The sequence below is a fragment of the Anopheles nili genome, chromosome 3 (genome assembly GCF_943737925.1).
Source record: "Anopheles nili chromosome 3, idAnoNiliSN_F5_01, whole genome shotgun sequence".
Classification (NCBI taxonomy): Eukaryota; Metazoa; Arthropoda; class Insecta; order Diptera; family Culicidae; genus Anopheles; species Anopheles nili.
In genome coordinates this window covers 7,557,088-7,569,625 of record NC_071292.1, presented here as the reverse complement: position 1 = coordinate 7,569,625, position 12,538 = coordinate 7,557,088, and the positions used below count along the sequence as shown (strand labels likewise).

General features: G+C 48.3%; 3 protein-coding genes across 3 annotated transcripts; 2 read left to right on the top strand and 1 right to left on the bottom strand.

Moving 5' to 3' along the window:
• The first annotated feature begins 1,527 nt into the window (after positions 1–1,527).
• On the top strand, positions 1,528–7,178 carry LOC128723093 (neither inactivation nor afterpotential protein C). The gene is made up of 12 exons (XM_053816804.1): positions 1,528–1,821; positions 1,902–2,205; positions 2,268–2,548; positions 2,628–2,903; positions 2,976–3,364; positions 3,432–3,980; positions 4,050–4,200; positions 4,272–5,280; positions 5,346–5,596; positions 5,677–6,062; positions 6,139–6,523; positions 6,581–7,178. Exons 1-12 carry the CDS (start codon positions 1,528–1,530, stop codon positions 7,055–7,057), a joined length of 4,752 nt encoding a protein of 1,583 aa, XP_053672779.1. The 3' UTR covers positions 7,058–7,178.
• A 518-nt stretch (positions 7,179–7,696) lies between these two features.
• On the bottom strand, positions 7,697–9,179 carry LOC128722928 (cardioactive peptide). The gene is made up of 3 exons (XM_053816621.1): positions 9,105–9,179; positions 8,150–8,272; positions 7,697–8,089 (listed from the first exon to the last, which is right to left on the bottom strand). Exons 2-3 carry the CDS (start codon positions 8,237–8,239, stop codon positions 7,697–7,699), a joined length of 483 nt encoding a protein of 160 aa, XP_053672596.1. The 5' UTR covers positions 8,240–8,272; positions 9,105–9,179.
• Positions 9,180–10,652: 1,473 nt separating this feature from the next.
• LOC128723618 (ficolin-2-like) lies at positions 10,653–11,977 on the top strand. Its single transcript, XM_053817375.1, has 4 exons — positions 10,653–10,780; positions 10,866–11,227; positions 11,289–11,521; positions 11,585–11,977. Exons 1-4 carry the CDS (start codon positions 10,653–10,655, stop codon positions 11,975–11,977), a joined length of 1,116 nt encoding a protein of 371 aa, XP_053673350.1.
• The last annotated feature ends 561 nt before the right edge of the window (positions 11,978–12,538 follow it).

Here is a 12,538-nt window from a genome sequence, read left to right as displayed (position 1 = left end):
ACATACGGTGCATGTGAATTTGAACGCGCAATCGGCCTTTTCCGATGATTCAACTGGTTGATGGCATTCGTCCACCCACAGAAAGTCTCGAAAAAGAAAACGTGTCCGGTGTAGACGGAAATCGCGTCGAGCTACTCCCGGGGGAGGCCGGTTAGATTGGTGTAACCGTGAATTAGAGCACCCGGTAGTGGGCTTCGACAATTAAATTAGTGCTGGCAGGACTTTTGGGGCTTCCCAGGACGTAACACCGGTGTCAGAGCGCTTTCCCGGTGACAACCGGTGGCGACCAACCGTCAGTTCGTGTCCAGAATTCGCGGTTAGCAGTCGAGCCTGCTGGAGCCTCGGTCTTCGGTGCCGGTGTCGTTGAAGTTGCCCAGTTGTGACCCCTGCAGTAGCTCAGTAAACGAACGGTGCAGATTTGGTCAGAATCCAATTGGTGCTTTCACTTTTAAACCTTGTGACACAGTGAGAGAATTTTCCTAAAGTGTACATTCAGCTATAATCACGACGTTGACGTAAAGTATAACTGAAAGCAATATCTTTTGATATTTTGCTTATCGAGATCGAATGCAATAATATGTAGTGAAAGCATTCAGCACCTTTGTGTCATCCGCCTGACCTGGTGCCTTAAATGTACATGTTAAATGAATTAAGAAACCTGGCGCCGGAAGTGTTTCAAGTGCTCTCTGGTCGATGGCAGCTCGACCATCTAACAGGATTAGTGTACGGTGTGACCTCGAAGTGAAAACCTAGAGCATGATATATTGAAACACTTTTCAGTGTTTCATGTTAATGTTGTTGTGACATGGTGGCATACAAATTTTAAGGATATTTAATGTAGAACAGAAAAATTTTTAAGCGTAAAATTGAATACCTTTTTTTAACAACTAACTTATCTAAGAGAATTTTAAAGCTAATGTCGAACTTTTATGCTATGTTTCGTTGGCTTATCATCAGTATCATTTGTTATAACTACTTAGTTTACCCATTTACTTTGTGGAAAGCAGTCGTTGAATCGTCCGTTGTGTGAGTTATTTACTGAGAGTATCTTTTTATGCGAATTCATTAAAACCTTGACACATTCCGCACCGTCGACTACCATGGACCAATCATCCACGGGATCGTTAACGACAATCGGAGCGTAAAACCGCAAATGGGCATCCCAGAATGCGGCCCAAGGGTGTATGCGGACTGGTAAATAGCTCACTCAACGCAGGTCGCAGGCAATGAAAATGAATGAAATTCCTTCGGTTCAATCAATAATGATTGAAGTCTTTCCGTGGTTTATCTCGCAAGCTGTGGCTTGTGGAGGAAGACTCTGCCAGGGACTGAAGAAAGACTGAAGAGAATAGCTTTGGATGTGTGCACAAATGTCAAACATTTAACTGGTTTTTGTATTCTACCCAAAGCGCATTAGGTCGCTAATTCGATTTCTCACAAATTTTGAGCTCCCCTCATGAACGTTGCGATTGGGAAGTAGTCCAGTTGAGCTGTGAACCAGTGAACTAGTGCGGAAGTAAAGTGGAAATGGCGAATCTCAAACTCGAAACGCTGCCCGATCCGGGCAACCGATACAAGCTCGGTGAGATAATCGGCAAGGGTATTTGTGCGAAGGTGTACCGTGCCACCGACACCCAGGCTGGTAACAAGAATGTCGCGATCAAGGTGCAAAAGTTCGAAGGCGAAACGAAGACGGCCATCCAGGAGGAGTTTCGGATCTTGCGGGATCACTCGAAACATGCGAATCTGATCGACTTCTACGGCGTGTATCGGAAAAAGTGCCCGGCTGGTGAGAGCGACGAGATTTGGTTCGTGCTGGAGGTAAGTGATCTGTTTGTACTTGAGGTGGCTTTCGATAGCTTATCGGTTTTCGTTCTTGATTGGGACCACCATTACTGTAGTACTGCGACTTCGGTCCTGCGGTCGACGTTGTTCGGAAACTGTTTGTGAGCAATCGCCGCGCAAGTGAGATGCAGTTGGCTTACATCCTACGTGAAGTATCGCGAGCGTTGGTGTACCTTCACGAGCACCATATCGTTCATCGGGACGTCCGTGGTAACAACATCCTGTTGACGAAGGAAGGAGAGGTGAAACTTTGTGACTACGGGTTGGCTCGCGATACGAAGTCTACGCTTGGAAAGCGAGGCACTTGCATCGGATCACCCTGTTGGATGGCTCCGGAGGTTGTGACTAGCTCCAAGAGCGGTGAGTAATCGGTAGACTACCAATAAAGACGCTAGTAAACTAATTTGCGATGCACTTCGCAGATAAGGACGTGTACGACAATCGATCGGACGTGTGGGCGCTAGGTGTGACGGCGATTGAGCTGGGCGATGGAAAGCCTCCATTTGCGGACATTCACGCCACCCGTGCAATGTTTCAAATCGTGCGCAATCCTCCACCGACGCTTTACCGGCAGTCGAACTGGTCTCAGGAGTACAACGACTTTATTTCCGAGTGTCTGGAGAAAAATCCAGACCATCGGCCGTTTATTATGGAAATTATTGAGCATCCGTTCCTGACGCAGGTTCCCGAGAATGACTATCATGTAGGTTTAAATCTCAAGAAGCATAAAAATGTCGTTGTTCTTCAATGATCTAACTTATGTTTTTCATCGACGCATTCAGTTGAGCCAAGAGCTGAAAATGCTGGCCGAATCGGTGCACGACATTCAGCTGCCAAAGAAAGAGGAGGTATCCGTAGTGCGCGGCATGTTGAAATCAGCGGGAAACAAGTCGGAAAAGATGCACGTCGAGGATCTGGCGACGCTAGAGCAACTGTCGGAGGAGACAATTTTGGAGGAAATAGCGCAGCGATATAAAAACGGGTCCATGTACAGCTTCGTTGGAGATGTGCTGCTTTCGGTCAATCCCAACGAAAGCATCCCAGAGTATGTCCGTGGGGTGAGTGAGACACACGTGTGGGAAGTGTTTGGTTGAAGAGGTACTAAATGATCTTGCTTCCATTCCATTCAGTTCCATTCCAAGTACATGTTCAAATCTCGCTCGGATAATGCGCCACACATCTTCGCGATCGCCGACAGCGCCTACCAGGACATGCTGCACCACGAGGAACCGCAGCACATCATTCTGGCTGGTGAGAGCTACTCGGGTAAAACTACGAATTTGAAGCTGCTGATGAAGCATCTCGGCGTGCTCGGAGAAGGCAACCCGGGTGTGTACGAGCGAATCGTCAACGGATACAAAGCGCTGAGTTCTCTCGTTAATGCTGGCACCCCGTTGAATCCGAATTCTACCCGTGCTATCGTCCAGCCGCAACTCACCTACGGATCTAGCGGCAAACTCTCTGGTGCCATCTTCTGGGTGTATCTGTTGGAAAAGCTTCGTATTTCTTCCACAAACATGTATGTCAAGATGCGATTGATGGAATAAACTGATCCCAATAGTACTCATTTTTCGGCAATTTTTCAGGAATCAATCGAATTTCCACATTTTCTACTACTTCTACGATACGATGGATGCCGAGGAACGTCTACTAGACTTCTCTCTGGATAGTGGCCGAAACTACCGCTATCTTCGCATTTCCGAGGAGATGAGCTCGGACAAGCTGAAATACTGCCGGGACGATATCCAGGGCAACGTCAAGGCGTTCAAGGAATTTGAAGAGCAACTATTGGCGCTTGAGATTTCCCAGGACATTCTCGACACCATCTACCGGACGTTGGCTGCCATTCTGATCCTTGGAGAGGTACGCTTCAAGGAATCAGATGGCATGACGGAGCTGGAAAACCTGGAGGTGATCAGCAAAATCGCCACCTTGCTGCAGCTGGACGAGAAGAAGTTCCAGTGGGCGCTTCTAAACTACTGCGTCATAGTACGTGGCTCGGCGGAGCGTCGTCGACATTCGGCGGACGAAGCACGTGACGCACGTGACGTACTGGCCGCAACCATCTACTCTCGACTGGTTGACTGGATCACGAACACGATCAATCATAAGCTCTCGTTTAGTAGAGCGATCTAGTGAGTATTGCACGACTTGGTATGCCTCTGCTTCATGAACAGTACCAAATGGGCCATTTGTTTTCACAGTGGAGACAAGCATTCGGTAACCATTACGGATCACTTCGGATTTGAATGTTTCCATCGTAACCACATCGATCAGTTGGTCGTGAATTCTTTGAACGAACAGATGCAGTATTTGTACAACCAACGAATCTTCGTATTTGAGATGATTGAAATGGTAAATACTCAGAGGTTTGCTTTTATGGCTCGTCCCAGGCTTTAACCAGCACTATTATTCTCCGTTCGCAGGAAGAAGAGCAGGTGCCGGTAACATCACTACACTACTACGACAACAAGATGGCCGTGGACCACATCCTGACCAAGCCGAAAGGCGTGTTTAGCTTTATCGATGACGCAAGCCGTGGCCGTCATGGGCAAAACTACATCATCGAGTCCATCCACACGAACAAGAGTCCCTTCATCAAGCGCTCCAGTGGTCACGAGTTCACGGTAGCTCACTACACCGGTCGCATCACGTACGATGCACGTGGAATGCCCGACAAGAACCGCGATTTCATCCCTCCAGAAATGGTGGAAACACTGCGCGCTTCCGGTGAGTCGATCATCAAAATCATGTTCTCGAACCAGCTGTCTCGCACCGGGAACCTGACGATGGCTGCAGAGGAGGCACTCGGCATTCAGTCGGACAAACCTACCAAGAAGAAACGTTGGGGTGCCGCCCTAGTCGCCGAGAAGAACAAGGCGAAGAAGATGAATACCCTTTCGAAGGGAATGTACTCGCAAGTGCACAAGATGCGCACGATCGCGGGCGTCTTCCGAGCGACCAGCCTGGACCTGTTCAAAACTCTTTCAATCGGTCCGAACAGTGGCGGAACACATTTTGTGCGGTGCATCCGCTCGGATTTAGACTACAAACCGAAGGGCTTTGCACCGGAAATGGTGCGCCAGCAGCTACGTGCTATGGCCATCCTTGATACGGCTCGCGCGAGGCAGAAGGGCTTTTCGCACCGAATTCCTTTCCAGGAGTTTCTCCGACGGTACCAGTTTTTGGCGTTCGATTTCGACGAAAACGTTGAGATGACGCGGGACAACTGCCGGTTGTTGCTGATCCGGTTGAAGCTCGAAGGGTGGGTTATCGGAAAGACCAAGGTGTTCTTGAAGTACTACAACGTGGAGTACCTGCAGCGGTTGTACGAAACACAGGTCAAGAAGATCGTTAAGATTCAAGCGATGATGCGCGCCTTCCTAGCAAAGCGAACCGTCGAGACGAAACTGAAACAGATCCATCGGGAATCGGGTGAGTAATGCGAGCTTCTGTTGTACCAAAGGATCAGAAGAACCGTACTAACACATTGTCGGCAGTTCGCAAGCGACAGTTGGTTAACCAGGACAGCCAGGACGAAGCAGCACTCAAAATCCAAACCGCATTCCGAGGACATTTGGCCCGAAAGAAGTACCGTCCGTTGATTAACGAGCGCACCGGTAAACTGGATGCGGAAACGGCCGAGTTTATGAAGCCATTTGTTTACCGCTGGAGAAAGAAATCGATGTACCAAGTGCTGTTACAATACCGGGCGGCACGTTACCAGGATCTGGTGAACATGTCGCAGCAGGTGAGCATTGTCATGCGGGTTGCATACCTTCAGGCGTTTAACGAACAAAGTGCATATTTTCCTTCGATTTCCTTTTGCAGGTGCACATTTACAACCAGCGTCTGGTTGCCGGATTTGCCACGAACAGCAACTGTATTATGTTGGATAAAATAGACCCCAACCAGCGTAATCCTTCGCTGTTGGGACCGCAGCGTCCTTCGGTGTGGAAGTTGCGCTTCCGATTCGATGATATTCCGTTCTTCGATACAACTTACATGTGCGATCCGTCGGCGGCTTCTTATGTTTACACAGGAAACGACTCTGACAACGAGGACTGGGATGCACCCTTGCGGCGGAGAAAAAATCTATCCTCTGAAATCACTCAATCCGCCCGAAAGGGCATCCAAACGGAAAACACCGGCGATGTTGGTGATCATTCGCTCGCCAACGAGCCATTTCATCGCGATCCAAGCCTTCCGATCAAGCGGTAAGGATTTCCGGTGGCTTTTGGTTCGAGGATGCTGTTGTGCTAACTAGATGAGCCTTTGCTGGTCGTATTTCAGGCTATCTCCGCAAACAGGCTATCGTATGGTCGAACCATACGTCATTAATCGACCCCGTTCGCCCATTCATTCGCCTGTTCAAATGACAGCAAATGTCTACTCACCGATGCCATACGTTAAGCAGAGTGTGGACGACATTCGCAACAAATTCGGAGGGACCAGCTTCGATGAGCAAGGAGGTGCGTCAGGAAAAACGGCCATCTACAAGAAGCGACAGGCACCACGTGTGCCTATTGTGGAACCAGAACCACCCGTGGCACCTGACTTTTCACAAAAACCACTCAAAAAACGGCCAGCTCCACAACCGCAGGTGCGACCCATCACCCCGACCAAGATAAATCCCATCAAGGAGCTGGAGCTTATCGGCAAAAAGAACACCGACGAGGTGAGTCCGATAGAGGGCGCTGCGAGCAGCACGTGCTAACTCTTCTTTTCCCGCCAGAACGACAACTCGGACGACGAGCCGCCGTTCAATTTCCAGGGCATGCTGCGAAAAACGAACTACAACCGCGCATCGATGAAGCGAAACTCGGAGGGGCTTTCGATGGCCGGTACCAGCATCGACTTCGATGATGCCAACAACAACAACAACAACAACAGCAACAGCTACTATCCCACTGCCAACGCGGATGCCAACCGTCGGGACTCGTCAGTTAACGTCGTTTATCAGAGCAAACCGACGGAGCGACCCAAATCCTGCCAAGGACCAGAGAATGGCACCAGCAACAGTAGTTCGCCGAGCCAGCGGAAACTGTCCTTGTCGCAGGACACGATCATGTTGAACGAGGCGCAACCAGGCCCGTCTCGTAGCCGCTCGGTTACGCCGCAGGACGAGAACCAAAACAGCTTGACCGGGGGTTTCATAAGCGAAGAGATCGTCCCAGGCATCATCATAGAGGGCTACGTAGAGGAGTTCTAGGGCCATCGTATAGGCACCGTATAGCAGAATGTGCACTGCTTAACAACCGCAACCGTTTAACCGCAATTGTTCGTCTCGTTTTACTCGTTCCCGTTCACGTTTGGTCAATAAAGCTCTAACTCTAATCGCAACCGGGTGCTCGTTTCAGGTTTACTCGCGCGTTTTATTGCATTGCAGAACGTGTGTGAGTGTGCTGTGTCTTGTGCCTAATCATTGTGCGGTGTTGAGCTGAATGTCTGCCTTAACTAGAAAACGAAAAGCTACAAAATATGGTGCGTGTTTTTTGCCCGCACTGCGTATGGGTTTCTTTTTTGTTTGGTTTTGGGTTTCGCTTAAGGCTAGTAACGATCTACATTATAAGAAACATGCTGTCGGTCGGGCTGCCTGCGTGGCGCCCTCACCGATCAGATGAAGGAGTAACAGTGTTCAACCGTGGAGCAACTAGTGTCCGTTTCCCTAGCCTGCCGTTCGGAAGGTGTTTCCGTGCCGGGTGTGCTTTGTGCAGTAGTAGTTGGTGGTGGTGGCGAGAAGTCATTGCCTCACCAGCGCACGCGATAATGCCGATGCAGAGTTGTCAACTATGCTGTATACACCAAGAAGTAAGAAGTATTGTTGGAGGTCCCGACGGTCCGGACGCCATTACTGCGTGCTGAAGGTCAGCGGGAAGTCATTGCGCTGCTCCTTGAGGCCCGATTTTTGTAGGTAGATCTCACGGTTCGCCTCCTGGATGGCTTCCCACAGCTTTGCCTCGGACATGATCTGTCGCAGCAAGTCCTCGACGGCCGGTTCCGTGTTGAGATCGAGCAGGCTGCTGATGGATTCCTCGTTCGGGTCGAAATCACCACCTAGACGATCCTTCCGGTTTGCGTCCATGGTTTGTAGATGCCGTTGGAGCATAGCGGCTGCTGCGGCTGCTGCTGCAGCTGTTGGTGGACTTGAGGCAGTTGCTCGTTTTTTACCACATCCGGTAAACGCGTTGCAGAACGGTCTCTTTTGTGGTTCGGTGTTGTACTGTTTATACGCTCGAGGTTGCTACAAAATGTTGGGTCTTCATTAATCACAATCAGAATGAAATATCGCTCTCTTTCTTACCCTATCGACTACTCCACATTGCAGCATTTGAAGTACGCAGGATAGCACCACTACCGCAAGCATAAGTTTGGCCGGATTCCTATTAGCCATCCTGTCCGTTTGGTGATCTGGTCTGACACCTGTCTGTAAGCGAGAACCAAATGAAGGGAAGCCACTATCACTGCCGTTACTCAAGGATGTAAAGTCCACTAGATCAAGGGTGGCTTTAACTGGAGGAATCTGAAAACCTGCCCAGCTAACCCAACCTTGACCGAGTGTTGGATGGCTTCGGTCTGCCTGGCAGATGCACTGAGAGTGGGCCTTTTTTATAAGAAATCCTTTCTTTTCACGCTTTCTTGCCGCTCATGGATCCCCATCCCACCGCTTTGAAATTCGCCCCCGTTGTGTGGAGTCACATGCATGGCTTCGGAGCTAAGCATCACGAGACATCTTGCGTGGCGGCGGCAGAAACCCGGCAGCTTCCATGCTGTTACGGTAAAGTGCGAAAAATTGTGCACTTACATCCCGCAGCGTGTTTTGAATTGCATTAACGTGTATGGAAAATGTGCCTCATTAGTGTGCGAATGGTGCGTGGAACACGTGCCCGCTGGGATGTCCCAGTGAAGTAGGTTAACGGTTTCAGTACACGAAATCCCATCGCTTCTTGTCGGAGCTCATCTATTCTTCTCTATGTAGGATACCCTTAAGTCGAACTAAAGTAATAGCCTTTTGAGAGTGCATAGAATTCGAGTCATTGAAATTCCACGGTTTTTGTTTCAACAAAGCCTGCAACAGCTCATGCCTTCGGTTTAATATCCTGCCTACAGAATAGCAGCCCGTGTCAGGACTCTGCTCTTGTCTGCAGCAGATATTCGTTAACCTCAAAGCGACTCAGTTTACAACGGCTGCCTCAACCAATACGCCACCACCCACCGAGATCCCGAGACGCAACACGTTGCTCGACACGATTACTTACACACAACTCACTCACGCGCGCTGTCTCGCGGTTTTGCTGCCTAACTTCACGAGGATGCCACAAAATCACGCCACCGGAAAGTCGAAACGAGTCCTGCTGGAATCCGGAAGTACACTCGCGAAGGAACCGTTCAGTATTGCCACTAGTTGCCGATACAATCGCTGGTGTGTGCTTAAACGAGGCCTAATCTTCGTTGACTGAAACTCCATCCTGCCAGCCGTGTGCTTTTATATACATTCGCAGACGACCGGCCGAGCACCGACGAGCGCGCCCGAAAGGACCGCCCGCGGGGCGTTTTTCTTGTAAATAATCTCCCGGGCGAAGTGTATCGTTACATAAATGCACATGATTTTTGCATAAAAACCTCGTTTCAGGGTTCCCGAACGACTGGTACGACAGGCACTCGGTTTCCTGTGGGATGAGGCGCTGGGTGCGATCCTGGCTGCGACCGGCCAGCTGGTCGATTGGCCGGCCGGTTGAACCAGCATCCATCAAACCGAGCGCCCGTTGGCCACTCGCGCGGTTATTCGCAGCATCCCGCGGAGGAGGGATTTTATTACAACAACTCTCGCACCACTTGGTCTGCTTCTTAACGCCCCCGGAGGACACCTATTGACAGGCGATAATGATCAAACCGCAAGAATCGTTTTTAAAAGTGATGTGGCGTGTCACGGGCCGGCCTCGCAGGAAAAGCGCCTGAAAGTTATACTAAATCTACGCCGAAGTGACATTTCTTGTACCGAAAACAGCAAGCAGCATACCATCGGGGGCCGCATGGTCCGGCCCGGCATGCTTCTGACGCGTGATATTTAGAAAAAGGAGAGCGCCGACGACCGTGGGTGGCATTCACCTACTGAACTTTTATCCACCCCGTTTCCTTGCGGCACATCCTTGGCGCTGCGTGCACAGCCAGACCGCCTGTACGGCCGCCGGGAGTGGCTTTCCGTTATGCAATTGCACTCACATGCACGCAGCAATCGGCATCTGCAAAACATACACGCACACCCCCATTCGGTTGTTAGGGGTGTTTAATTATTGCATTGATTTGCTACTAGGTTGCGGTTCTCCCCAAGGGCTGCACATGAGAGGTCTCTATGCGCACTGGCGAAAAGCGGTTCGAGCATAATCGATTCACTCGCTGCAGGTTGGTGTAATTGTTTGCTTATTATTTATTGGGAGATGTTTTTGCTTACTGTCTAATTGGCGAGATAACGCACACTCGGCTCGTATGGTTGATTTTTGCTTCAAATAACCAACAAACTCCTGATAAGCAAAAGAAACCGCGGAAAAACAAATTTGCAAACTTTTGCTGATTAGCGACCCAATTCATTATTGCGGCTTATAGGGGAAAGTTCATCAAGGATCATTCACTCGCAGCATCACCAGGAAGATCGTGACGTATCTAAACGGATGCATGTAACCTTATATGACCTTCTTGTTCTTGGATGCAAATTCTTTTTATGCGTTGTTTGTGGAGTTGCGAAGTTCACGTTCCCGGCTTGGATCAGTTCTTCTCATGCAGTGAAGCGAACCGGTTCTGGTGCAAGAATGATTCTTAAGTTGGGATTCTGTATGTTGCTTGCTTTGGCTTCTGTGTTGGGTAATGAAAGTTGCTTCAAACGTGGGGAGACATTTCTCTCGAAGCTCAACACGGAAATAGAGTTTTTAGAGAAAAGGTACGTACCCCGTTACCATACTGTTAAAGAACAATGAATTGTTGTGACCTAAATGCGTTTGCCACCGATGTTATATTTACTGCAGCATTGTGGGGCTTTCATCCATCATGAAAGACGTCATGTGGAGTTCGCTTCAAATGGAGATGCGACTTAGGCTGCTGCGGATGGAAATGGACACCTTTAGGCAGGCGTCGTTAGTTGCTGACAGTGCTACATCTATGTACAATACACCATCAGCGTCTATCAAGGACTCGTCTTCCTCCACCGTACTACCACAGAAACCAGCTCCAGTTGCTTCATCACCAGCATCCACAACTACAACGTCGAGCAATATTAGCTGTCTGCAGCAGCTGCTTCAGGATCAGGTACAAGGTAACGTGTTGATCGAAATCAAAGTTGCTCCAACAACAACGGTTGTACAACCAACGGAACCAGCTCCAAAAACAGGTCAGCAAGGTTGAACAACAAGAACTCTTCGATCGAGAGACTAATTAGGATGATTTTGCAGGCGAGATAACGTCTTGTTCGAAGGCACCCAAAACGGGTATTTATCAGTTGAAACTATCACAAAACGTCTCCACAAACGTGCTATGTGATGCAGACTACGACAATGGCGGTTGGGTAGTGATACAATATCGTTTTAATGGTTCGGAGGAGTTTTATCGAAACTGGACTGACTATAATAATGGATTTGGATCACTTAACGGCGAGTTTTGGTTGGGAAACCAATACATCTATCAGGTATGTATTTTTTTATTTTCTTTTTCATGAGATTGCTCATTTTTGTCTATAATTGCAATGCAGCTTACCACTGAAAAACCACGTGAAATTGTCTTCATGATGGAGGACTTTGAAGGAGGAAAAGCAGTGGCGAAGTATGCCTCGTTTAAAATGGGAGACCAAACGGAAAAGTACATCTTGAAAAGCCTAGGATCTTTTAGTGGTAACGCAGGAGATTCGTTGTCGCGTAACGTTGGATCTAAGTTTAGCACGCCCGACATGGATAACGATAAGTCCTCGAGCCATTGTGCACTGCTATACGCGGGAGGATGGTGGTACGACGATTGCCATCTTTCTAACTTGAATGGGCAGTACATGAAGGGACCCACCAGCGTTTATGCGAAGTCCATGTGCTGGAGCTCGTTCAAAGGATTCCATTATTCGCTCAAAATATCTCGCATCATGGTACGTTTTTAACATGATATAGAACATTGAACGATGTTCAATACGTACAAGGGACCACGTGGTCTTGCCACGTGGTCGATATTCCTTTTTAAAATTGTAATAAATAAATATGGCATCTTAAAACTGTACATACATTGTATACATATTTGTACGATTTATATTACTTTGTATTCGTTATTTCTATATTAGTTTCGTTACAAAGTTTTATTCAAATTCATTTGAATGAAAGGGCTTGCTTCACGCACTCTACATTTTTGCTGTAGAAATTTTTCGTTTACAGGTGACATTGATTCACAAAATTAGTTAATTTGAATATAACATGTAGGATTTTAGTTTTGACAATTAATGCTTCTTTTGCATGCCTTAAAAGGGCGTTAATGTTAGAGGATTTTTAAAAAGCAAGAATGGCCCATCGTTTGACCCGCTAACTCTGGCTGAACTTTGAAACCTTGGCGTATAAACAGCATAATAAGCCCAACGAACACCAGCTGGGGTAAAGAGACGATGTTTAGCTCGAAAAAAGTATTATTTGTTGTATATAGAATATCAAAAAATAAGAAAAATAATGTTTTT

Coding starts and splice junctions, on each gene's coding strand:
- LOC128722928 (XM_053816621.1), bottom strand. CDS start 8,239: ATGGCTAATAGGAATCCGGCCAAACTTATGCTTGCGGTAGTGGTGCTA. Junction 8,090..8,149: donor AATGTGGAGTAGTCGATAGG/GTAAGAAAGAGA, acceptor AACATTTTGTAG/CAACCTCGAGCGTATAAACA.
- LOC128723093 (XM_053816804.1), top strand. CDS start 1,528: ATGGCGAATCTCAAACTCGAAACGCTGCCCGATCCGGGCAACCGATAC. Junction 5,597..5,676: donor TGGTGAACATGTCGCAGCAG/GTGAGCATTGTC, acceptor TTCCTTTTGCAG/GTGCACATTTACAACCAGCG. Junction 6,524..6,580: donor GCAAAAAGAACACCGACGAG/GTGAGTCCGATA, acceptor TTTTCCCGCCAG/AACGACAACTCGGACGACGA.
- LOC128723618 (XM_053817375.1), top strand. CDS start 10,653: ATGATTCTTAAGTTGGGATTCTGTATGTTGCTTGCTTTGGCTTCTGTG. Junction 11,228..11,288: donor GGAACCAGCTCCAAAAACAG/GTCAGCAAGGTT, acceptor ATGATTTTGCAG/GCGAGATAACGTCTTGTTCG. Junction 11,522..11,584: donor GAAACCAATACATCTATCAG/GTATGTATTTTT, acceptor ATTGCAATGCAG/CTTACCACTGAAAAACCACG.